Raw genomic sequence first — 26,090 nt, 5'->3', positions numbered from 1 at the left:
AAGCCCCTGGCAAAGAGAATGGGACCACCAGAAGTAGACGAGACCTGTCAGGATTTATTCTCAGAACTGGGAAAAGGGCCACCTTGAGCAAACTCGAGACCCTGTGTGTAGGAAGATGGAAAAATGGCCGTTAAGCAGGAGCTCAAACGCACAGACTCCTGGCCTTTGATTTGCCATTTGATTTCAAGAGTATCTTTTTTTTTTCAAGAGTATCTTTTTAAAGAGTTCAATATTCTGCACCAAAAAAAAAGGCTTTAACTATAATCACTCAAAAACTCAGGTCTGAAAGAGAAAAATGTTTCTCTAAGCAAATTCACAGCCTACTAAAGTCCTGATTTTTTTCCCATTTCCTTTGCTGTTCATCCCCTCACTCCCCACTCTTCCTCTAACCCTAACCCTCTCCAACCCCCACATGCTATGTTTCTCCAGCAGTCAGCCTTCCTTCTTCACTTGGCACTGCTCACAAGCATTTTTCCAGGCGGTTGGCTCCCCTTGTCTCTGCAACTCTGAGCCCCCTCTATTACTATGTCATCTAGTGGCTATGCCAGATTCATGCTCCCACATCCACATGCAGGACATCTGGGTTCACTGGGCACGGCTGACACCTGGGGAAATTCCCTGCTAGCACTCTTGTTCTCCAGCATCAAAGTGAGGCCAGCTCTCTCAGACTCCTCTGACACAGACACAGGATGATCTAGACTTCTCCAATCAGACGCATTCAAAGGAGGTTTTGAATGTGCCTGACTTTGGGGGGCAGGAGGGTCGGAAGGGAAGGTCATTTTCTTGATGTAGATGTGGCTTCGGTGCCATGAGCAAGTAGGTGGCACAGATAAGTCAAAGTCCTGGCCTTTTGCGTTTGGTGGCAGTAGCGGGAGCAGCACTTCTCTTGCCAAGTCAGATTCAGTTCTGTGGCTTGGTAGTAATTTTTCTAGCCTGTCCCACAATTCTGTAAGCTAACTCAAACAGTTAAACACATCCTTCTTCTGTGTAAACCAGCCAATGTAAATTGTTACTCGTAAATCAAGGAATCCCAACTATTACAGAGGATGCCACAGTCAACAGCTCATCAACAACAAAAAGTCTTCTCCCTTTGGACTCCTTTCCAGCGGCTATGTTTCTCAAATTTCAGTCATCCGTATACCATCTGCCCCCCAAATCTGCCATATAGTTATACTACCCATATCATCTACCACATAGTTTCTTAAATTGACTCATTTTTAAAAAAATTGACTCATTTTAAAAATGAGCTCAGTATTTGTCATCCCAGTTTTTTTCCTCCAAATTAACACACATTCAAATAAACACAGTACCACTAAAACAGAAAGCATTTGTTCAAGTGCCACTCCCTCCCCCCAAAATCTTACATTCTGATAGTGGCAGGTAGTGTTTTAGGAGAAATTCCTAGGAGTGGAGTGACAAAGGTACAGAATAAAGACAAAGAAAGCCTTTAGTTATGGCACCAGCCCTTCCGAAGCAGAGTTGACGGGTTGGAGGGCTAGGAGGACAGAAGTCTTAGCAAGTTCTTCATTTTATCTGAGCAGTAGATTGACAGCTCAATGACAGTACCAGGCAGTGGTTAAGTGCACACTTTTTTGGAGGTTAGCTGTATTGAGTTCCTAAATCACCCTGATGCTCAGTTTTCTCACCTGTAAAATGGGGGAAATAATGGCTCCAATCACACAGGGCAACATGGGTGCTTTGAATGTGAGCCTATACGAAGTATTTGCACAATGCCTGATGCACACACAAAGCTCTAGCTCTGAGTTTTGGAGCGTGGGAAACAGTGTGTGGTATAATAAATACAGTTTCCCTGTCTGTGCTCAGGCCCTCCTGAATTATAATCTTCAAGGGAGGAATTAGGGGATCTATTTGAAACAAAAACCATGGGTGGAGTCTTAGGATCTGATGAGTTTGGGAAACACCATTTGGGTTAAGCACTGCCATTCTCATCCCAGGGTGATGAGATGATGGAGGTGAAAGTTAAAGGTCATTTGCGAGGTATGCACTCACTTGTTCAGTCAACAGAAGTTTCCTGAGCGCTCACTGGGTGCCCCACCCTATGTTTGGTGCTGGGGACACTGCAGGAACAAGAAAGACTCAGGCTGCGGGTATGGGCACCTGCGGCGGGTCCCTCACCTCGGTACCATCTGCGTTAACTGGGTAGGCGATCAAGGGAATTAGTCTCTGGCCTGCTGGGGGGCCCCGGGGGTGGACGGCCAAGTTGTCTCTCCCCGCAGGTTGTGAGCCCGAGGGCGGGTATTTGAGGGTCAAGGACTGTGGGGCCCGTAGGCCCCTGGGCTCATTGCTGCCTCCTGTCCAGCTCATTTCCTCTCAGGGCCAGATGTCAGTATCTCCCCACGAAGTAGATACTACTGTTCCCGTTTTACAGATAAGAAAACAAAGGCTCAGCGGAGAGATGGGTTACATTTGCGCGCTACCCACGAAAGGCTTCCAGGCCCGTATGTCTCAGCCTGGCCGCAGGGCCTGATCCTACCTCCAGCGGCGGCTCAACGTCCGCCAGATCTCTCGCCAGACCCGCGCGGTGCGTCGGCCTCCCGGGGGCTCTAGGCCAGAACGCCCCCGAGCAGCCCGGGCCTGGGCCGCCGCCTCGGCCTCCTGGAGGCCGGCCCCCTCGCTCCCGACCCCGCCTAGCCCTACCTGACTCCCAGGCCCCGCGCTAACACAGCGCGCCGCCCCGGGAACTACAACGCCCGTGAGCCTCCGCGGCGCTGGGGAGAGACCGGACGCTCTACGTCGCCGCCAGAGACAACCGCTTTGCCCTCATCAGCACGCGAGACCCGAGGGCGCTGTGGAAACCTCCCTCCCTCCCCGCCCCCGAGACACCGGCACCTTCCCGGCCTTGTCTTGGGTCCTACGCCCGGAAGTCGTATGATGGCCATGAAGACTGGAGGCTAGAGAGACCCAGACTTGTCCTCTGGGCCTTCACTTCCGCCGGAAGTGACCTCCAGTCCCCCGTGCCCTTCCCTTTCAGCACGCGCGGGCGCCCGGGACCCGGCACTCGGGGCTCGAGTACGACCACCATGGCGGCCACCACCCTGCTGCGCGCGACGCCCCTCTTGAGCGGTGAGGGGGCGGGGAAGGCCATGGCGGCGCGGGGCCACGTGGGGGTTGTCGCGAGCGGCCGGGATCGGACCCACGCCCTGACTCCCAGCCTCTGCCCCGGCAGGTCTCGGCACCAGCCCGACCTCCCTGCTGCAGGGTCTGTTGCGGCCGCTGAAGGCCCCAGCCCTGCCCCGCTTATGCCGTGGCCTGGCCGTGGAGGCCAAGAAGACCTATGTGCGCGACAAGCCCCATGTGAACGTGGGCACCATCGGCCATGTGGACCACGGCAAGACCACACTGACCGCGGCCATCACCAAGAGTAAGCGGGGATGGGTCGGGGGCGTCCGGAAGCGCCCGCCCTGCAGGAGAGACCTGGAGCTGGGGAGGTGCTGTTGGAGGTGTTATGGCCCCAGGAGCCAGAATCCTGGCAGGCGGTGGATTGCAAGATGCGGGAAACACATTTCTCCTGAACATGAAAGATTTTGTGATGCATAAGCTGAGGAGCCGGAATGGCCTCTCTCTTGTCGTGGCCAGCACCCTGTAGGCAGAGGCTTTACCCTAGAGAAGTCGCAGGGCTGGACCATGAGGCCTTGTTACATTTCCCTCTGACCCGAGTTACACCCACTGCAGGAGCTGAGGGAGGGTGTCATGGACACATTATTCTGGCCGACTGTCCTTTTGTATAGTAGGTGGGAGGGACTCGGTGTGGCTTAAGCCTTGCCTCCTTACCTCTGGTACTTCATCTGAGAGGCTTATTCTTCTCCTTCCCCTTAGTTTTAGCCGAGGGAGGTGGAGCCAAGTTTAAGAAATATGAAGAGATTGACAATGCCCCTGAAGAACGAGCCCGAGGAATCACAATTAATGCGGCTCACGTCGAGTACAGCACTGCTGCCCGCCACTATGCCCACACAGATTGCCCAGGTCATGCAGATTACGTTAAGGTGAGAGTGTTGCTGGATACAGGGTCAGGGGCTGTCTCCCACCAGAAAAAATGTTGGACTTGTGGGGAGGTTAGGATATTCAGGGTGCATGGGTTGAGGTCCTGGATTTCTGGGCATAGCCACTCAAAGTGGGTGGTAAGGAGATAGCTGAAAAAGGTGGGCCTCCATTCCTAACTGCTGTGCTTGGTTAGACGGATTTGGAGCTGAGGTGAGGGGGTCCTTGAACTGGGCTGTTTCCTCTCCTCCTACTCAGAATATGATCACAGGCACCGCCCCCCTCGATGGCTGCATCCTGGTGGTGGCGGCCAATGACGGCCCTATGCCCCAGACCCGAGAGCATCTGCTTCTGGCCAGACAGGTACTCAAGAGCCTGGGGAGGGGTGGAAAGAGAAAGAGTGGGAAATTGGGTCCATTCAGGACACTATTTCTCTCTCTTTGCCATCCAAGATTGGAGTAGAGCATGTTGTGGTGTACGTAAACAAAGCAGATGCTGTCCAAGACCCTGAGATGGTGGAGCTGGTTGAGCTGGAGATCCGGGAACTGCTCACTGAGTTTGGCTACAAAGGAGAAGAGACCCCCGTCATCGTAGGCTCTGCCCTCTGTGCCCTTGAGGTGAGGGGGGGTAGGGGGTCAGGCAAGGGCTGTTACTGGCATCAGATGGGGCTGGATGGGTGTCCAGAGCTTTGTTTTGAATCTGGGGAGCATCTCTTAGTAAGAGGAACAGAATGACAATTTCAGAATCCTGTCATCTCCCCCCATAGCAACGAGACCCCGAGCTAGGCGTGAAGTCTGTGCAGAAGCTGCTGGATGCTGTGGACACTTACATCCCAGTACCCACCCGAGACCTGGAGAAGCCTTTCCTGCTGCCTGTAGAGTCCATTTACTCTATTCCTGGTGAGGACCCTGTTCACTTGCACCCTTCTCTAGCTATAGCCTGACCCAGAATACCTGATGTCCTGTCCTATTTTTTTCCAGGCCGGGGCACGGTGGTGACAGGTACACTAGAGCGTGGCATTTTGAAGAAGGGAGATGAGTGTGAGTTCCTGGGACATAGCAAGAACATTCGCACTGTGGTAACAGGTATGGGAAAGATGCCTTGGGACCCAGGGGCTGGCTCCAGGATTTCCCTTGCAGATCCTTTGTGCCTTCCCTCTGCCCTAGACCCTCCTCCCTTGTCTCGCCTCCCTCCTAGGTATTGAAATGTTCCACAAGAGTCTGGAGAGGGCAGAGGCAGGCGACAACCTGGGGGCCCTGGTCCGAGGCTTGAAGCGGGAGGACCTGAGGCGTGGCCTGGTCATGGCTAAGCCAGGATCCATCCAGCCCCACCAGAAGGTGGAGGCACAGGTGAGGGAGGGCTCACAATGATGATGGGCAGTGCTGAGCCAAACTGCCCCATGCAGAGGCAGTCTTTCCAACCAAGCATAGCTTCACCCTTGTTCTCTCTCTTGCAGGTTTATATCCTCAGCAAAGAAGAGGGTGGCCGCCATAAGCCTTTTGTGTCCCACTTCATGCCTGTCATGTTCTCCCTGACTTGGGACATGGCCTGTCGGGTTGTCTTGCCACCAGGGAAGGTATGGTGGGTATAGGGAATGTGAAGAAGTAGAAAAGACACTCTTCGTATCAGCTCTACCTACTCACAGTTCTAATTATGTGACAACATGGGTGACTTTTCCTTGATTGGTATAAAGCCAGTAATGGAAAGATGGCTGGGTGGGTTTAGAGTGAGAGTCTCCACCCAGTATTCCCTGGGCCAGTGAAAAACTTAGCATGGCCTATCATTTATTTATCTGTACAAAGATCTTCCAGAAGAGGATTCTCCCTGTTGAGAGTTCCACTACACATAATGGCTCAGAAAAGTCTTGTGACTAAGAAACCTGCATGACCCAAAGTTTTCTGGACTTTCAAGAAGGAACCGTAGGAACACTGGTCACCTTGTCCTTTTCTGTCACCATATATGCTGTTTGTATCTGCCTGGCAGCTGGGGTGAAGCTCTCCCCAGAAAGACACCCACCCCCCCCCACTCCCACTGCCCTGCTGCGTTTCCTGGAACTTTTTAGAATTTTTATTTAATTTAAAGTCAATTGAGTTAACATTTCTGTAACTTTTAACTCTAGTAGGCAGCAAATAGTTGGGAAGGTGTCCTGAGGGCCATGCATGAACCCTGTCTCTGACCCCACCAGGAGCTTGCTATGCCCGGGGAGGACTTGAAGCTCAGCCTAATCCTGAGGCAGCCCATGATCTTAGAGAAAGGCCAGCGTTTCACCCTGCGAGATGGCAACCGGACCATTGGCACAGGCCTGGTCACCGAGACACCAGCCATGACTGAAGAAGACAAGAACCTCAAGTGGAGTTGAGTCTGGCCTCTGCTCTGGCTCTGTTGTTGGAAGGCCGCACCGCCCAGCACTCTCTCCTAGCTCTGATGCTCCCTCCCCAGAGCGTGGGCTGCAGCCCAGCAGTGCAGCTAGACTGACCCTTCCCTGGTCAGGAGGGGCCCCAGGGCCTGCCAGGTGAGGTAGGTCAATAAACTGTTCTGTGAATAGTGAGGGACGTTGTGTCTTGTGTCCTTTGTTTCTCCCTCCCCCATCCTCTCCAACTTAAACATGGAGCTGGGGACATGTGAGCTTGTGAGATCCCTCAATTCATCTCTGGTAGTTTGGAAAAGCTCGTGTCTTAATGCTGTCACAACTGTTATGAGTGACTTGAGAAAAGGAGCAAAGTTGGTCTATTGAAGTTAGTTGTGGCTGCCTAGCAAAATACTGTGGTTGGATTGTTGGCTGTCCTATGGGAGACACTGGGGACTTATCCTTTGGAGCCAGCGCGTGTTCAGCTGAGGTGCCAAGCCCACCTCTCCTCTTGTAGTAGTTACTGAGGCTGTTAACATCTACCTACCCTCGTCTAAGCTTTAGGATAGTGGGAACTGTAGTTCACTGCTAGAACCAACACCTTGCATTTAAAAGGAGGAACCTGGTAAGTCTGTGTAGGTTATCCCCCCTACCATTTCAGACACGGAATTGAGAAATAATAAAGTGAAGGTTTCATTTTGAACATGTACTGAAATTTAAAATTAAAGGATGGGAATAAAATGCTGAGTATGTATTTAAAACTTGAAACGATTGGCCAGGATGCTGACCCCAAACAAAAACAAAAAAGCTTAACTTTCAGCAGGGATTAAAGGGCAGGGCACCCCTTTCAACCTTACTTCCTGACAAATGAGTATATTCAGCACTGACCAGCCACCCAAAAAGGAGAGGCTCTTAGGCCCAACCCAAGAGCTGTTTTGAGTCACAACTGAAATCTGTGACTTTACAGCACAGGCAGAGAGGTGGGTGGGCTAAACAAAGGACAAAAGCTTCACAAAAGACTATCCAGCAATAGGGCAGGTTTGCTTTACTCCCCTTCCTCAGCTTCTGAGGTGAGCCAAAGCTTTGTGGGACTTCTGACTGCATGAAGGCAGGGACCTACCCGTGAGCCTCAAGGCCACCCAAAAGCACTGCAGTCCCATCTGCACCTGAGCCATCCTGACCCCAGGTGACTTTCCTGCTGCCCCCTTGCCCCTAGTGCCAGCCCCTGAGCTCTTCCGCTGGGGACCCCAACCCTGCACATTTGTTTTCCCCTATCTCTATATATCCTCTCCCTCCCACATCACGGCCACCAATTATGTTTTCAGACTCACACTGGATCTCTTCCCCGTGATGTGATGCAACCTTTACTTTTCCTGCCCTGCTTTCAGCCCATCTTCTCTGGCTTTGGTCTCAGCTGAAACACCTCTACCTACCCATGAATACCAACCCTGTCCCCTTGATGCTCTAAGGGCAAAATGATGTTCACTTAAAAGAAGAAAACCAAGGTCAGGACACAGTAAAAATTGCAACCTGTTTCCTTGGGAATAACCAAACACTTCTGCAACCTATCACTTCCACATTCCCAAACCTAGCTCTTTTGTGCCATTTAGGCCCTGGTTTAGTTTCTTGCTCCCCTAAACCAGGCTCCTCAACCCAGGCATCTCCCCTCTTCTGCCAGTGGGCTCGTCTTCACAACACCCACCAACACACCACACCTCCCAGCTATGCACCCTGTAGGCTGTTTCCAGCAGCCAAAACCACTTTTCAGTGCAGAGGTAGATGAAATTCGTAAGTACTCACACTAGCAATAAAAACTTGAAATCATACCTCAGAATGAGGCCAGCATCCGAGAATAAAGCCACTGGGAAGCTGGGTGACCCGTGGCAGTGACAGTACAAGCATCCTCAGACCGTACCTGCCACATTCTCCCCACTGCTGGGGGCCACCTCAGTCCTCCGAAGAATTCACAGCTACCATCTCACTCTGTTCTCCAGAGGAAACCACAGGCAGGTTAAGTTAGTTTAAAATTTTATTTTTTTTTACTTTTTTTTAATATTTTTTATGTAATAAAAAGTAAAAGTCCTTGTCCAACCATCCTTGTGGGGCATCTGTCTGTCTGTCTCTCACACAGGTCACTTCAAGTTAATGGGGAAGAAAGAAACAGGGGGCCCAAGTCTGAGGTTATAAATAATAGAAAATAAAAGATCTTCCGTCTCCAGCGGGGGATAGATGAGAGGATGGGAGGGCAAGATGGGGTGGGGACAGGCAGGGGCAGAGCAGGAACCCCCCCACCCCCGCTGGACCCTGGCCCTGCCCACTTGAGGCCCCTCCCCTTCAAGGTGCTTGGCAGGAATTCCCCAGCTCCCCCAGGGGAAAGGGGGGATTGGGGAGCTGGGACTGGTCCGAGCTGCTTGGGGGAAGAGACATAGATCACTCTTCCCTCCACTCATGGAGGTCTCAGGTCGCGGCCAGGACAATCTTCAGTTCCCCGGGGGGTGGAAGGGGAGCTGCTGGGAGGGATGAGATTGAACTGGTTGGAGGGGAAAGAGAAGAGAGCAGGAGCATTAGAACCCAAGCAGCTGTCCCTTCATCCAATGCCGTCCAGTGTGGGGTGTGGGGGGAGTGTTTGGGTAGGAGCGGCCTCCTCAAGGTGTCTCATGGGGCTGTCAGAAGCACAGATCAATCGCTGTTTCCCAGTGAGCCAGAGCCCTTACTCATGTGCCCAGCTCAGCCCCCCACACCCCAGCCTGGCCCTGTCTGCTGCGCTGACCTTACCTCGGCTAAGTCAGGAGACAGTCGGGGTCACTGAGAGCTGGGGAGGCAGTGGGGAGGGGGGCTGCTGGATCACAACTGAGCGAGGACGGAGGGAAGCAAAGGACAGAGCCAGGAGCAAGCCCCTGGCGGCGGCGACTGTGGCTTCTGCCCACCCTACATACTTCACAGACAGGTGCAGGTCGGCGGGCGCCCTGTGGGACAGCCCTGCCTCCAAGACCCCTCACTCCCCTCCCAGAACCCGTGCATCCTGCCCCACCTGCAGCCCATCAGCTCTTCCATGCCAAATTCCCCCAGCTAACGAGAACTCACGAATCCTGTCATCGGCTCCTCCTGGAAATCCAGGCGCCTGGCCAGGCTGCTCACCTTGGGGGTGTCCGATGTAGGGATAGGGTGAGGGTGTGGAAGCTGAGAGTGCAGGCACCCCACTCTGGGGCACCGCGCCTTGGGGGGGGCCCCCATGGCTCTGGGGTGGGTGCAGCAGCATCACCTGGGGCGGGTGGGGAGCCCCAGGGTGAGGGGGCGGGGCTGCTGTGATTCCAGTTTGGACATGGGCCTGTAGAGAATGAGAACAGCTGTGAGCAACCCAGAAGCTAGACATGGGCTCTGAGAATGCCGGTGTTAAGAGCACTCAGGAAAGGAACACCAAGGATTGAAGAACAGGACAGGCCTGGGTCCTGGGTCCTGAGTCCTGACAGCAAAACAGAAGCATAGAAAGTAAGTTCCTTGGGTTCTTACCTGGGTAACATGGGCCATGTTGGTGAAGCCGTGGGGCAGCTGCTGGTGGGCATGGATGGCATACACAGCGGCTGGTTGGGGGAAGCTGCTCTGAGGGGACTGGGCAGAAGGTCCCGGTGGCAGAGAAGGCGGCGTGCCTGTCAGGGCCCCTGGGTGGTACAGATTCTGCTGTGGCTGTCCACTGCCCAGGTGTGGGGCCTGCCCCGCCTGGTGCTGTTAGGGGGAGGGGAAGGGTGAGTGCCACCCCGCTCCTCAGGTGCCAGGGCTACCACCCACTGACCCTGAACCTCCCCTGGGACTCCAACCCCCTCTTCCAGCTACCCCCTTCTGCCCCGACCACTCGGGATCTCCCAGGGCAGGCACCTGGACGGGACTGGGGGCCGCATGCTGGGACTGCGGCTGGCTCCCAGTAGGTGTGGTGGCCGGCTGCGGCTGGTGGGCATGGAGCTGCGTGGCATGGTGTGGATAGGACTGGTGAACAGTGGCTACAGCAGGAAAGAGGGAGAGAATCAGTGCTAAGCACACTGGAGGCAGCTAAGGAGCATAGTCCAAGAAGGACACAGAACTCACCATAGAGGGCTTGGGGGGTGGGCTGCTCTGCAGAAGGGTACTGAGGAGTGGAGGACGACACAATGGCCTGGGGATGGCTCCCCGAAGTCAGCATGCGTGGGTTGCTTTGAAGCATGGGGGCAAACACCGGCTAGAGGGGCAAGAGAGAAGTGGTCAGCACATTCTGCCACCTGAGAACCCGGGTACAGCACAATTCTGGCCTTGTCATAACCACTCCTTTATAACATTCACAGTGACCCCAACAAGGAGATACTATTTTTTCTGTACTGCAAAGAACAGCAGCACCTTGCTACAGGTCCTACCACAGTGAGGACTGAAGCCCAAGTCTGACTCGCAGAACACTGCTGGCCTCTCTCAGCCAACTGAGTCTGGGTGATGGACAGATGTGATCCTTAGCTCTGTTCCCCACCCCACCCCCACATCCTCCCTGTGCCTCGGTCACCTGCGAAGGGTAGTGGGCCATGGGCTGCATCATGGCAGGCTGGCCTGGGAACTGCTGCGGGGTGTAAGGGATGTAGGAAGAGTAAGGTGTGGCAGCCACCAGAGGTGGGCCAGCAGCAGCGGCGGCCTGCATCATCGGAGGGGCTGAGGCTGGCTGGTGTTGGTCCGAGCGCTGGGGGGGCAGGGAGCCTGGGGTATGGGAAAGAGTGCGAAGCTCAAGCTCAAGCTCCATCTGGAGGCAATGAATGGGGCAGCCCCACCAACCAGCCTGCGAACTCTGCTCACCTTTTGCTCCCCGGTACTTGCCCTGCTGTCCAGGCACAGAGTTGGATACAGGATATGGATACATCTGAGGTGCCTAGGGACAAGAACACAGATGAAGCTGAATACCTTGCTCACAAATGCCCAGAACAGACCTCATCTGGTCCTCACCAGCCCAACTGAGCCTTACTCCAGACCTGGCTCAGTCTCTCTTACCTGAACAGCTGGTCCCATATGGATCTGAGGTATGTAAGAAATGTACTGGGGACTATAGAGCCCACTCTGGCCTGCTGTCAGCACCGGGATAGAGGGAGTTGAATGAGTTCGGGGCCCCGGAGAAGTTGGGGTACTGGTCGATTTATTCTGTAAGAGACAAGGGAAGACACGGAATTTTGCTTTTCGTATACCCCTCCAGTGCCTAAACAGCAATACAGCACTCACAGTGCTGCATGCCAGATGCATTCCACCCTGTATCTTGGTTAAGCCTCACATTGGACACCAGAAGACAGGCATTTTCAAATTATAGGTGAGGAAACCAAGGCAAAAAAGTTAAATAGTTTTTCCATGATCACCAAGCTTTTTTTTTTTTTTTAAGTACAGGAGTTCGAACCAAATCAGGGGCCTGAATGAAATCCACACTTAACTACCCCAACTCACATTTTCCTTGAGCTGAACCCCCTAAACCTCAGGGAGAAACATATAAACACTCCTCAGAAATATCATGACCCTTCATTCCCAAGCGTGACACCTGTTTTCCCCAGAGTAGCCCAACTTTCACAGCCCCTCCCCCATGTTCTATCACCCCAACTCTCAAGCCTCTCAGGAAACCAGTCCTCATTTCCCCATCCCATCTCACCACAGACAGCAGAGGCTTTGTGGGATTGAACTCCTTGGCGTTGGGGTTCAGTGTTGATTTCTTCACTTGTCTGTGAGGAAAGAGGAAAGTCAATCTTCACGGCTTGCTCCTCTCCCTTAATGCCCACCCAGCTCCCCATCCTACTCACTCAGCAACTGGGCCCTCATCCTTGTCTTCTCCCTTGATGAGGCCCACTGGGGGGCTGCCAGTTTGGCTTGGGCAAGGTGGCGGGGGCTGCTCTGGCCCCTCAGTGCCTCCTGCTGGTGGCAGGGGCGGCTTGTCCTCTTTATCCGATACAGACTCCGTCTTGGAGGAGACCGGGGACCCCACTGGCTCTGAAGTCAATAGACCATCAACCTCCTTCTCTTTCCCTTTGGCCTCCTCCTTTAAGATCCGGGGAGGAAAAGGATCCAGGCTGGTCTCAGGGGAGCTACTGGACTGCAGCTGGAAGGAAAGCAGCACACATAGAGTACCCAGACAGCCGGTTTGGACCCCAGGCTTGGCCTCCCTTCTTGCATCCTTACTTGCTCTCATCTATCCCCCCTGGTCCTAGTCCTGTGCCTCGCCTCTTCTATAAGCCCCCTTACCACCTTCATCCTAACAACCCTGGCTCTTTCTCACACTCCTCACCTTAAATTGGGCCCCAAACTTTCTCAGCTCTTCCAGTTGAAAGCGTTTCTGTTCATTCTGAAGGCCAGGGACTAGGACAGACAGGGAAAAAGGAAAAAATATACATTTCTCTTCTAAAAGGTGGTAACAATGCCAGTACCCCAAAGGACAAAGAAAACAAGGAAAAAAAAAAAAAACTCATGAGTTCTATAAAGCCAATCAGGATCACACAACCAACCACACGCTGTTTCTGAACCCCCACAACTCTCGTTACCTTTTTTAAAAGATTTTATTCATTTTCTTAGAGAGAGAAAGAAGAGGAGAGAGCGAGAAAGAAAGAGAGGAGAGAGAGAGAGAGCACACGCGCACGTGCGCAAAAGCAGGGAGAAGGAGCAGAGGGAGAGGGAGCAGCAGACCCTGCCGATCAGGGAGCCCAATGCGGGGGCTCAATCCCAAAACCCTGGGATCATGACTGAGCCGAAGGCAGACACTTAACTATCTGAAGTGCTCTCCTAATCAAAGGGACATTACACCTCAGAAAACAAAATCCTCACCTTTCCCAGCTATCCGGGACAGCTCCTGGGACTCCAGAGTTCTCCCAGGTTCCTTGGCTGGAAGTTCTTTTACTGAGCAAGACAAGACACATGCCTGAAGGTCCTTCTGTCCAGAACCACACTTCACACTGTCCACAAGCCCTCATCCAGTTGGCTCTTACCATCTGTGGGGGCCAATGAGATCTTTGGAGAAGCCGGGGAAATGGAGCCTACCCCAGGATCCACAACCGAAGACGTCACAGGGATGGAAGCTGAAGAGGTCGGTACTGCTGAGCCGACGATGGGGGGCTCAGGACAGGAAGCTGAGATTGGGGCAGGGGCAGCCGACTTGGGAGAGCGCGGGGGGTACATCCGGCCCACTGCAAGAAAAGGGAAAGCTGTACGATGGTTACTGCTGGTCAATAAGTAAGGGGCATAGGAAACCCATCAGAAACACAAGGAAAGTTTATCCACTTTTTTTTTTATATGCAAGGACACAAACCTAAATGCCCAAGAGAACAGACAGGTGACAAATGCAGGTAAGATGGACTCTTGGGCACTGTAAGAGATCGGAATGTATATTTTTTATTTTTATTTTTTAATTTTTTTATTTATTTATGATGGTCACAGAGAGAGAGAGAGAGAGGCAGAGACACAGGCAGAGGGAGAAGCAGGCTCCATGCACCGAGAGCCTGACGTGGGATTCGATCTCGGGTCTCCAGGATCGCGCCCTGGGCCAAAGGCAGGCGCCAAACCGCTGCTCCACCCAGGGATCCCGATCGGAATGTTTATAAAGGCAGTCACAACTCAGCAGCCCCAACTAACTAGGATCATGCTGTCAGGATACTGTTCAGTGTTTGCAGAACTTTTTTTTTAAAGAACTTTCTGTATTTCCAAAGAAACCAGAAATTTTGTCTCCTGTTTGAAACCTGTTTTAAAATGTTGATAGCTAAGTTTGACTTTTTTTTTTTTTTTTTTAAAAGGAGACTTGGCCCAATGTGGGGCTTGAACTCACAACCTTAAGATCAAGAATCACATGTTCCACGACTGAGCCAGCCAGGCATCCTGACAACGAACAAAAAACATCTGCCAGCCAAACGCAAGCCGTGGATTGCTGTGCTGGCATTTCTACATGAGGGAAATAAACTATTTCCTAAAAAAGCATAAATCCAAGCCCCTATAAAACATCTCATATTGGGGCAGTCCCAGTGGCCCAGCGCTTTAGCGCCGCCTTTGGCCCAGGGCGTGATCCTGGAGACCAGGGATCGAGTCCCACGTCGGGGTCCCTGCATGGAGCCTGTTTCTCCCTCTGCCTCTCTCTCTCTCTCGCTCTGTCTTTCATGATTAAAATAAATAAAATCTTAAAAAAAAAAATCTCATATCTTGAAACTGTCTCCCATTTCAGTATTCCCACAACTGATACTTATAGCCCCCCACCAATTTGTTTCTTCATATATAACACTGAAATTTTACCTGCAGGAGGAGGTGGAACAGAAGCTTCTCCAGAAGGCCTACTGCTAGGTGAAGACAGAGTCTTGGCACCACCTCTCAGAGGCCGCTGTGCCTTAGGGGACATGCGGGAAGGGCCTATTTTTTTTTTTTTAAGATGGGAAAAAAGAGGCAGAGTATCTGCTATTACATTATCACCAACACATCACCCTTCCAGCCCCATCATGTACCCTTTCAATGATCCTTCCCACCTCCTTCCCTTCCTCTTTTCTACCCCCCTAACAAAAGCCTGCTTGCTTGGTAACTCACCTCCATTGATACCACGTGTCTCAGAACCTGGGCCAGGACTGCTACTGTCAAGGTGATGAGGGCCACGAGGCGGCAGAGAGCTAAGGCCAGGCCGGCCACCCCGGGAACTACTGCATCGAACTCCTCCCCGAGGACCTTCCCGAACTCGTTGGGGTAGAGGGATGTATTTTCCCTCCCTAGGGGAGAGAGTTCAAGTATGGTCAATTAGTCATAAATTCCACACATTTTGGAAGATGAAACCTTTCCTTCTAAAAGTGCACACGCACACATGCATGCGTGCACACATGCATACAAAAGAGCCTAGTTCCAGCTTTTTGCACTACCCCGCTTGAAGATCTGTTCTGGTTAAATGTTTTGTAGCTATAAGCTTATGACCTTAGGTTGCCTCAATGCTGACCTGACCAACCTCCACAGTTCTACCACTCCTCACCTATGAGAAAAATAGAGTCACAGCGTAGTTCAAAGTATGGCTTTTACAAGTTATTGAACATCATGTACGCTTTGATTTCATTTACTTTAAAGAAGATGTACACATATGAATGAATGTGCAGAGAAAAAAAAAAAGACTATCAAAACTCAATACTTTTCCCTTAATCTGTAAGTTTTAGTTTTGTTACTTTGGGAAAATTACTCATCTGCTCTAGGCCTCCATTTTTTTCCCCCCAAGGCCCAGCGGGAAGGGCCGGCGTGGGGCTGAGCGTGGACACGGAGCGTCCTCCGCTGGTCACTCCCTTGGAGGCCTCCATTCTTAAACCTGCAAATTGGGAGTAACTATGTACTAACCTACATCTCACATGGCCGTGAAGCTTAAATAGGAGCATACAAAGCTCTTGGCCCAATCCCTGGAGCATCCAGAACCCCAAACACACCAAGCTGTCCCCAGCAATCACCTAGATGCCAGGCTGGGGCTCTCTCGTCCTGAACCCTGCCGCTGGACTGCACTATGCTTCTCCTCTTCAGTGCGTCCATCATCGTTCTCCATGGCGATCCGCAGGCGGTACTGGGGGCTTGATTCAATCTCTCGAGCCAATTGGGCTGCACGCAGCTCCCGCTGACGAAACTCTTCGGAGTTGTCCTTCTCCAAGGGTACTCTGAGAGGATCACCATAGGCCAGCACCACCCCAGTGTCAGGGGACAAGAGAAGAGAAAGGAAAAACATTTGCCAGTCCTATCAGCAGCTCAAGTATACAGATGTTTAAGCCCTCCAGCAACTCAGCACATATATAATGGGCACCTACTAGGTCCCAGGAGGGGCAACAAGGCCTCTCTCTGAACTAGAAGAGTATTATCTAAGCATGGGTTAAGTTCTAGAGAAAAAGTATGGATGAATGGACAAGCAGCAGCTAATTCTACCCATGAGATGGCCTGATATTTTGAGAGGACAATTACACATAAAGCAGACCAGGAGTGTGGCAAAGGCAACCTGGACACCCAGAAAAGCATGAACAAATGCTATGACCCCATGCCTCAAACTACACCATGTGGGAAGTACCAAGACACTCACGTGTAAGAAGAAAGACTGCTATCATAGGTGGTCTTCACACCATAGTTCTCCTCGTTGAACTTGAACATTTCATTGGGGTCCCATCCGTTGGACTGAGGAGGGATGCAGTAGAATGTTTTTAAAACTCAGCAAGGAAAACAACAATGACCTGTCATTCTCCAACACCAGGTTGAAAAACACACAAATCTGACCACACCAAGAATAGAAAAATAGGAAGGAACAAGGCTGGTAGGAATATCAACAGTACTACCAATTTGTAGCACAGATTGGCAACAAGTAAAACCAAAGTTTTAAGACCTAACAAATCCATTTCCGGGTTTATGTGCTAGAAAAATTTGGCATAGGTGTACATGGGGACACACATTCTTAAGTTCAGTAAGGCACTATTTTTAACAGCAAAATAATGGCAACAAGTACCAATCAGTAAACAAAAAGATAAACATGTTTTGTTGTATATACATATATGTGTACACATATAAGCACAAGTAGATGGAAGTTAAAAGCAATAACTAGATCTATACACCAACATGAAAAACAATTCAAAAACAAGCAGGGAAAACAAATTCTTGTGCAAATGAAATAAAGTGTAACAATGCATTAACTCATAAGAATTTTTAAATGATGCAAAATATTTGTTTTTAGAAGGTATATGGGTCTACATGGTCCACAATCTTGCCTATGCTTTGTTAAATTGAAGAAAAAAAAAATCTTCAAGCAAATGCTAATAGCTGTCAATCACAGATAGTGGTAGAATACAAATTTTTGCTATTATTTTTTGTAGCTTTTTGCTTGGAAACTGACAGCCATCAATGGGCAACAGTAAAAGACTTTTCTCTCCCTCCCCAGAAGCACTCTTGGTTCAAGAGTGACATCATGGTCAACAACCCACACTCGGGCAGCAGAGTGCCCTGCTCTCAGGTTCTCAGGGAAAGGGGGCTGTACCATGTCAGACTCGAGGTCATAGTCATCGCTGTTGCTGTCGCCCCCTTCCCAGCGCTGAAGCACCTTCTCTTTGTGCTCCCCATTCACCTTTGAGTTCATGGCAATAGCTGAATCAGTGAACTTGTCTGTGGGGGTAGAGTCAAAGATCAGGAGTCAGGGGATTCTTTCACAGCCTTCTTCCAACACTCCCACCCCCAGTAAGTAGTTGGGGAGCAGAGAAAAGTGTGTCAGGGTTGGGGGAGGGGAGAATGTGGCGGGTGCAGCACAAGACTCATCTTAAGAGTTCAAGAGGAAGGAGTTGAAAACAAAGCAAGGAAAACATGAAGAATCGCAACACAGGCCAGAAATTCATCCCACTGTAACTTAGACATCAAGACATATTGTCAAGAAGAAAAATCTAGCCCATCTCCTCAGACAAAAAGATGGTAAAGGGGAAAGGAAAAAAAAAAAGTCATTATGTAATTGCTCTCTGCTCTCTAGTCTGACATAAAAACCCAATACCTTTAGTAGCATAATTGAAGTCAACATTCCGGAAGTGGACAAGCATGACATCGCTTGGCTTAAACACCATTGTGTCCACAATGTCTTCCCGACGAGGGCCACCTGCTGGCTCAGATGCTTTCCGGTGTACAGCGTCTACTGCTAGTTCAAACTATAAAAGTCCCATTCCCGAATAGTAAAGGGTCAATATCAAGAAATGTGATGGTAAATATATGACTATTTTTCTTTTACTCTTTCCAACCTTGTCCCAACACCACACTGTCTCGCACAAACAGCCTTCTCAACATCAGCCCAGCACTAAGTTTTTAACATTAAAGTACCCAGTCCTCAAATTTCCAACCCACATTTCTTATTGCTTCCAGCACCACTCTGGCACAGAGCTACAGAAATGAGTAACACAATGCTGTCCAATGCCATTCAACTCACATCTCCAGTGAGCTTATTTCATCCTCCTCCTCCCATGAAATTCCAAAAATAAACTATTTTGAGTACACTAACCTTTGAGCTCAGAGTCTTGAAGATACCTTCATATATGGTACCATTCTTCACCTTTACATCACAAGTGGAGCCCTGGAAGAGTGGGGAAAGAGAAAAGTGTCTCCAGCAAACTGGCGCTTTACTTGTCTCAAACAACCTAGGGTTTAGCTACCAACTTACCACAACAGCTGTAAGAAAATGCAGCATTCTGGAATTGTTGTAGACACCCTCGAACACCTATCAACAACATAAAAGAGCTAGTCAGCACTTCACCTTCCTTCTGAATACCCACACTCCACTCACACTCACTTTGTATGTGCTGGGCGCCAGCTCTTCTGAGCCCAACTATTTGTGCACATGATCTGTCCTATATCCCCACACGTTCCTCTGTACTTTGGGGGTGAGGGGTGGCACTCACCGGTGACGGTGGGGGTCCCTTTCCTGTGCTTTGTCCCCTGTGAGAAAGGAAACGAGAAACTAGTTACTTAACCACATTCAATCCCTCTTATAGAATTAATTTCAAAGAACTCGGTTTCCTAGAACCACATATCCTGAGAAAATAATTTAGACTACCAACCAATTAATCAACAAGATTTTCAAGTTCTCACGTTTCAGAGGAAGAAAGGCATAGACAGTAAAAGTCAGGAAACACGTTTCCACCAAATGCCACTAAAAATAAGACCTTGATCAACAACGGTTGTCAATTCACAACCTTCTCACTTTCTCCAAGAGACCAGGGCCTCATGCTTCCAAGAAAGCAATGCTACAGTAGTCGTTAACCAACAATCCACCCTAGACATAGAGGTGAAAGCTCAGGGAATGCAGATTCAGAACCACCTAGCTCAGGTACGTTACCCCTCAAACGGAAAAGACAATCATTTTCACCAGCCTTACGCCCCAAAGTCTGGGAGGAGGGTACTCCCTTTACAACCCACCCTTCTCGACCCCTTTTACTCAATACCACCCACTCTAGGAGGGGTCACCGATCGCCTGGTTACCCTGCTCCTCGCTGGCTGATGTAACCGGCGGTTGAGGAGGGCGATGAGGGGGCCGTTGGCGGGGCTGGGGGACAGCGCAGCCGCAAAAGCCATCCACGGGGAGGCCTCGCCCGGTTCGCGCCTGCGCAGTAAAGCCCACGGGCCTCCAAAATCCCCCCTCCCGCGACCAGAACCCACTGCGCCTGCGTGTACCGCCACTCTCAATTCCATTAACCCAAACACAGAAGGAACCGAGTGCGGTGTCCACGACTCATCCACAAACACCAGGCGAACCCGTCCACGCACACTTCCAAACCCTGCTCTATAGGTTACCCTCGGCTCACGAATGCCCGGGTCATGAGACAGAGCATCCGCGCGCACGTACGGGGAGAGCGCGCGCGCGCTGGAGGTTCCCAGCCCGCAGTCCTCCCAGTCGTCCCTCCTTCCGTCCCCCCGCCCACCCCGCTCCCCTCCTACTGGCCAGACCGGGAACGGGGAGGTAGCAACCCGCTCCCAAGTCCCTCCCTCCCCATTGGCCAAACTGTGGGCCGCGCGCCCCCCTCCATTGGCTACGGCCGGGGACCCCTTCCCGCAGCTGACTCCCTATTGGCTGAAGCCGGGGACCGCGAGACCCTTCGTGGTAATGGAGCCGGGGACCCCGATCACCTCCTCGCCCCCCCAAAGCCTCGTTTTGACGGCGCTGGGGGGATGCGCCCCGCCTGCCCTTAGGGCCCGAGCCCCGAGGCCCAACGAGGCTCTGAGAGCTGAGCACGGCCCCCAAATGTCCCGGTGGCCGCGCGGGGACCCTTTCCCTCCGACCTGTTAGGACCGGAGGGGGCCCGCCCCTAGCCTCGCGGGAGTTCCCCACTCCCCCCCCGGCGCCCCGCCAAGGTGGCCGGACTGGGTACCCGCCTCGCGCAGGGTCCTCGGGTCCCGGCCGCTGGGCCGGAGCCGGAGCCGCCGCCGCCGCCGTCCCGCAGCCTCGGCACCAGCGCCCGGAAGCCCACCCCTCCTCACCTGGCGCTGCCGATAGCCGCTGCCCCTGGCCTCTCCTGATGTTGCTGCTGCGGCGGCGGCGGCTGCGGCGCCAAGATGCCCTCGGCTCCCCGGCGGAGCCCGCTCCCGGCGGCGGCTGCAGGCCCCAGGCAGGGAGAAGCGGCCGCGGGAGGCCCTGGGGGAGCCGAGGCGGAGGCCAAGGGCCCCGGGAGGCCGCCGTTGGGAGGGCTGGTACCCCCGGGAGGCCGGCGGGCCACGGCCTGTTGCGTGGGGGGCGGCTGCTGGGGCTGGGAGGTCTGTTGTGGCGGCTGAGGCTTCAACATGATGGCAGCGTCCGGAAGGGGAATTAGGGGGAAGGGAGGGAGAGAGGAGGCCGGGGCTAGGCCCCCGCCGGAGAGCGCGGGAAGCAAGGGGGCTCGGGAAGCCGGGGACCCGCCGTTGGCGGGCGCGGGGGGAGCCCCGCGATGTCAGGGGTGGATAGAGAAGACCGCGGCGCGAGGAAGCGCCGCGAGGCGGAAGGGGAGGGGGGTCTCGCGGGCCGGAGGAAAGCGAGAGGGCGCGAGCCGGCCTGGCGCGCGTGCGCGTCGCCGGGGAAAGGGGAGGAGGAGGAGCGCGCGGGCGGGAGCTCCCGACGGGGGAGGGGCGGGGAGGAGGGAGCGGCGGCGCCAGAGGTCCGCGCGCGCCGGGGCGGTTGGCTCCGGGCCGGAGGGGGGAATAAAAAGGCGAGTCTCGCGCGCGCCCCCGGCCCTTGGGGTGCGGAAGGAGCGGCGCGGGCGCTCACGCGCGCCAAGGGGTTAGGGTCTCTAGGTCTCAAACAGCCCTAGAGGTTGGCGGCCGCTGTCGCTTCACAATGAGCGTGTGAAGCGCTGGGGGAGGAGCCGAAGTAGCCGCGAGGAAGGAAGAGCCGGCCGCCCCGCCTCCGCCGGCGGCGTAGCGTCGGGATGCCTCCGCCGCAGTGTGAGCTGTCACGGCGGGCGTGCGGTTCTTCCGCCGTTTGGGGGCCCGTGGGCGGAGTCTAGTGCAAAGAAATCCCGAGTCTAAACACGCGTCCGCCCCTCTTAGGCCGGTCGGAGGTGTCGTGAGCGGTTACTCTTGACCTTGTCTGCTTTAAGTAGAAGACTGGCGGACCTTAAGAGTTACCGGCTTGAAACGCCGCATGTTACAGATAGATCTGCGCTAAATCCGAAATCATTTTAAGTGTCGACGGTTTAATACCTAAATGGTTTCTCCGTGCCCTAGAACGAACCCTTACACCGTAGTAACAGAGACAGAAGCCCAGAGTACCTATAGGTGTAATTCAAAAATCCTCATTCAACTCTTCAATGAAACCAGGCTTCATGGCCTCAAAATTAGTGGGGCGTTAGAACACGGGGCTGAATGCGTTGGATACAACCGTCATTTAAGCACGTCCTGTCCTCCCCGAGGTAAAGCTAGTGGTAGACAGAGGACATCTACTAGGTGAAGCATAGGGCACCATGAGAGCAGAGGAGTGACACTGAATCCGGCGTTGGGTGATGGATTTCTAGGCAGGGGAATGTGGCAAGTTAAGAAAAAGCGTGGCAGAAGTATAAAATTAAAGAGATTAAAAAAAAAAATGAGGCTGGAGAGGTAAGGAACCTGGGACTAGATTTTAAGGAGACTGGGACATTGTCTTCAAAGGAGCAGGGAGCCTTTCACAGAAAACCAGGAGGTCAGATTTGCATTTCTAGAGGATTACTCCTGGCTGTGTGGAGAGTGGAGTAGAGCAGTGATGAGTCTGTGGTCTTAATCCCAATGAAACTTTGGATATCTCAGTCTCCCTATATCTCAATCTCCCTTCGCTCCAGACATTAGCATTGGAACCCTTCCCAAGCCCTCTACCACCAACAGGCACATACCTAGCTAAAAGTCAGCCTTACTTTTGGGAAGTATTCCTTCTCTCCCATCTACCTCCAGGCTTCAAGTGTGTTACGTTCTCCTCCTGTGCTTGGCTGGCAGATTTCCCCGTTTCATTCTAAGAACTCCTTTAATTCTTTTTGTTTCTGTCCACTCCCTATGGGACCTTACTGATACCGTTCCTGCAGTATCTAGCACAATGCAGGTAGTTGATTAAATACTTGTGAAGTGAATGGATCTGAGTGGTGTCTTTAAGACTCTGTCTCCTGGATGCTTAAATAACACAGCCCAGTGTTCTCCTGGTATTCCTGGCATCGAGTGCCGTGCCTCACTCCAGCCTCTCTACACCACTTCTGTCTCCCCCCAGGTACATCCTGCTCCTACCCTCAAATTCTAAGTCTTAGCCTCATGAAACTCCCATTTCCATGGCACACTTTGCCCTTTTTCTTTTTATTTTTTTAGATTTTATTTATTTATTCATTCATTCATGAGAGACAGAGAGAGGCAGAGACATAGGCAGAGGGAGAAGCAGGCTCCCTGAATGGAGCCTGATGTGGGACTCAATCCCAGATCCTGGGATCAGGCCCTGAGCCAAAGGGCCTCAACCGCTGAAGCCACCCAGGCATCCCTCACCTTGCCCTTTTTCTTTTTTTAATTTTAATTTAATTTTACTTTATTACTTATGATAGGCACACAGTGAGAGAGAGGCAGAGACACAGGCAGAGGGAGAAGCAGGCTCCATACACCGGGAGCCTGACGCGGGACTCGATCCCGGGTCTCCAGGATCGCACCCTGGGCCAAAGGCAGGCGCTAAACCGCTGCGCCACCCAGGGATCCCCTGCCCTTTTTCAACTCTTCCTTTACAAGTGCTGTTTTTTCACTCACCATCTCATTCTTCAACCTCAGGCATCGGTCTTTTTTTTTTTTTTTTAAGATTTTATTTATTCATGAGAGACACAGAGAGGCAGAGACATAGGCAGAGAGAGAAGCAGGCTCCCTGCAGGGAGCCTAATGGCGTGACTCAATCTCAGCACCCCAAGATAATGACCTGAGCCAAAGGTAGATGCTCAACCACTGAGCCACCCAGGCATCTCTAGTCTTTTTTTTTTTTTTTTTTTTTTCATGAGAGAGAGAGGCAGAGACACAGGCAGAGGGAGAAGCAGGCTCCATGCAGGGAGCCCGACGTGGGGCTGGATCCCCGGTCTCCAGGATCACGCCCTGGGCCAAAGGCAGGCGCTTAAACCGCTGAGCCACCCAGGCTGCCCTCCCTAGTCCTTTTGAACATCCTGTTACTGACCTGCTCCTCTGGGCTCCCAGAGCACTGGGATGTTTTGGTTACATGCAGTTGAGGTTATAAAGGGCAGGGACTATATTTACTCATTTTCCTATCCTTCATGTTTAGATCAGTGACTGGCACGCAGTCACTCAAATTGTTTGGTAAATGAATGGAATGTTATCTTACTGAATGCAATTTAGAAATTATATATTGCTGTGATTTGATATGGACTGATTTCCATGATATATTATTATCTGAAGAGAGCAAAGTTTATAGTCTAAACCATGCTACCTCTTGTTTAAGGAAGAGGGGAAGAAAAGAAAACAAATTTATCTGCAAGTTTTTGCAAAAAAAAAAAAAAAAGGGTGCCTGTGTGGCTCAGTTGGCTAAGCGGCTCCCTTCCGCTCAGGTTGTGATCCCAGGGTGTTGGGATCAGGCCCCACATCAGGCTCCCTGCTCCATGGGGGGCTCCCCACTCAGAGGGAGCCTGCTTCTTCCTCTCCTTCTAACCCCCTCTCCCCCAACCCTGCTTATGGTCTCTCTCTCTCTAATAAATAAAGAAAATCTTTAAAAAAAAAAAAAAGAAAAGAAAAGGAGAAACAGGAGACATGTAAACCCCAATAAAATTGGTTACCTATGACGGTTCGAGGTAAATGAGGGTTGCTTAGTTGTTCACATTCTTATGGAAGGAAACAATGGAATACAGACATTTATAAATGAACACAAATGAATAAAAGTAATCCACTGAAAGGGGAAATATAGAACTAATTCAAGTAACTTTCAGGCACCCTCTGCCTAAAGAAAAAACTGGAAACCTTGAGTTCTTAGTAGGTTTGCAATAGTGATAGTGGCATTGCAATTCGAAATTATTTTGGGTATGGGGATTGAACATGCAAGTAAACATATAGACATTGCTAGGAACCAGGGTTCTCACTGGAGAAGTAAGGAAGAGCAATAATGGAATGAAAGAAGTGAGCAAAAACTTTGTGGGGCTGAGCTGGAACAGGACATATCAGTGTAAAATTTATGGGAAAAAAATATGATAGATTGATTTACACATACCTAGTTCTCAGTTCTTGGTTTCTAAATATCCCACAAAAAAAGCCCAGGGCCCAGGGCCTCTTGAGGGCTCCTTCCTAAGTCCAGCTTGGGCAAGAACAAGGAAGATACCAGGGGAGTTTGGAATATTTTGTTGTGCCAGGAAATAAGTACTAAAAAAAGTATTAGGGCATAGGAGCTAGCTTGAAGAGGCCAAATCTGATACAATTTGAGTACCACAGTATGCAAGTATAACAATAGATTATAATCCATTGAATAAAAGAAGAATCCATACTGTTAATAGGTATAAATACACATGCATACACACATAAAAAGAAAAACATATAGGAGAAATAACAAGATCATATTCTTCAAAACTGCCCCATGGCATAAAAGACAAAAGGTTGAGGGGCAGCCTGGGTGGCTCAGCGGTTTAGCGCCGCCTTTGGTCCAGGGCCTGATCCTGGGAGACTCAGGATTGAGTCCCGCGTTGGGCTCCATGCATGAGGCCTGCTTCTCCCTCTGCCTGTGTCTCTGCCTCTCTCTGTCGCTCATGGATAAATAAAGAAAACCTTTAAAAAAAAAAAAAAAAAAAGACAAAAGGTTGAGGAACTGTTCCAGGTTAAAGAAGGCTTAAGTGACTAACAAAAAACGAACTTGATCCTGGCCTAGATCAAGAAAAAAAAAATGCTATAAAAGACATAATGGGATGCACCTGGGTGGCTCAGTTGGCTGACTGACTCTTGTTTTCAGCTCAGGTCATAATTTCAGGGTCATGCTATGGAGCCCCATGTGGGATTCCATGCTCAGTGGGAAGTCTGGTTCCCCTCTCTGGCTCTCTCCTCTCCGCCCCTCCCCCTGCTTGCACACTCTGTCTCTCTAAAATAAATACATATCTTTAAAAAAAAAAAGAGGCATGGGGGGGGGGAAATCAATGAATTTGTAACATAGACTATAATACAACCATGATAATTTCCTGAATGTGATAACTACTTTAGATATGTAAAAGTATATTCTTAATAAATATACACTGATAATAGCCAACCTACTCTCAAATAGTTCAAATTATACGTATTTTCTTTTTTAAAAAGATTTTATTTATCCATTCATGAGAGACACAGAGAGAGATAGAGACAGACGTAGGTAGAGGGAGAAACAGGCTCCCTGCAGGTAGCCCGATGCAGGACTCGATCCCAGGACCCTGTAACCATGACCTGAGCCGAAGGCACTCAACCACTGAGCCACCCAGGTGCCCCTATATGTATTTTCTTTATGTACACACAAAGAAAATGATAGATATGGCAAAATGTTAACTAGTGAAAAGTTTACTAGGGTAAACTTTATTTTTTTTTATTTTATTTTTAAATATCTCTGCACCCAACATGGGGCTCGAACTCACAACCCAGAGATCAATTGACTGAGCCAGAAAGGCACCCCATTCTGGGTAAACATACTAAGTTCTTTGTTAGGAGCCTTTCAATTTCTCTGTTTGAAATGATTTTCATTTTTTTTTTAATTTTTATTTATTTATGATAGTCACAGAAAGAGAGAGAGGCAGAGACACAGGCGGAGGGAGAAGCAGGCTCCATGCACCGGGAGCCTGATATGGGATTTGATCCC

At 51.2% G+C, this 26,090-nt stretch overlaps 2 protein-coding genes across 23 annotated transcripts; one reads left to right on the top strand and one right to left on the bottom strand.

Annotated features, from left to right (window-relative positions):
* The first annotated feature begins 2,070 nt into the window (after positions 1-2,070).
* Positions 2,071-6,547, top strand: TUFM (Tu translation elongation factor, mitochondrial). The gene is made up of 11 exons (XM_026011085.2): positions 2,071-2,160; positions 2,390-3,084; positions 3,188-3,382; positions 3,838-4,004; positions 4,258-4,362; positions 4,452-4,616; positions 4,766-4,898; positions 4,980-5,084; positions 5,197-5,348; positions 5,456-5,575; positions 6,185-6,547. The coding sequence occupies exons 2-11, from the start codon at positions 3,042-3,044 to the stop codon at positions 6,356-6,358; spliced, it is 1,359 nt and encodes a 452-aa protein (XP_025866870.1). The 5' UTR covers positions 2,071-2,160; positions 2,390-3,041; the 3' UTR covers positions 6,359-6,547.
* A 1,810-nt stretch (positions 6,548-8,357) lies between these two features.
* On the bottom strand, positions 8,358-21,146 carry ATXN2L (ataxin 2 like). 22 transcript variants are annotated; one of them, XM_072753555.1, is made up of 24 exons: positions 20,303-21,146; positions 18,727-18,763; positions 18,489-18,545; positions 18,330-18,401; positions 17,832-17,982; positions 17,331-17,455; positions 16,389-16,480; positions 15,775-15,975; positions 14,885-15,060; positions 14,600-14,713; positions 13,309-13,506; positions 13,148-13,219; positions 12,615-12,685; positions 12,133-12,428; positions 11,985-12,054; positions 11,345-11,491; positions 11,153-11,225; positions 10,869-11,056; positions 10,427-10,556; positions 10,220-10,341; positions 9,857-10,069; positions 9,485-9,674; positions 9,122-9,281; positions 8,358-8,876 (listed from the first exon to the last, which is right to left on the bottom strand). In XM_072753555.1, the coding sequence occupies exons 1-23, from the start codon at positions 20,602-20,604 to the stop codon at positions 9,127-9,129; spliced, it is 3,252 nt and encodes a 1,083-aa protein (XP_072609656.1). In that variant the 5' UTR covers positions 20,605-21,146; the 3' UTR covers positions 8,358-8,876; positions 9,122-9,126. The 22 variants fall into 22 exon arrangements, with proteins under 22 accessions (XP_072609656.1, XP_072609654.1, XP_072609655.1 ...); XM_072753553.1 differs by having other exon boundaries at positions 13,309-13,524; positions 20,303-20,754; XM_072753554.1 differs by having other exon boundaries at positions 8,358-8,853; positions 13,309-13,524; positions 20,303-20,754.
* Between the last annotated feature and the right edge of the window lie 4,944 nt (positions 21,147-26,090).

This window comes from Vulpes vulpes, chromosome 3 (assembly GCF_048418805.1).
Source record: "Vulpes vulpes isolate BD-2025 chromosome 3, VulVul3, whole genome shotgun sequence".
In the NCBI taxonomy this organism is placed as follows: domain Eukaryota; kingdom Metazoa; phylum Chordata; class Mammalia; order Carnivora; family Canidae; genus Vulpes; species Vulpes vulpes.
This window is presented reverse-complemented; position numbering and strand designations above follow the sequence as displayed.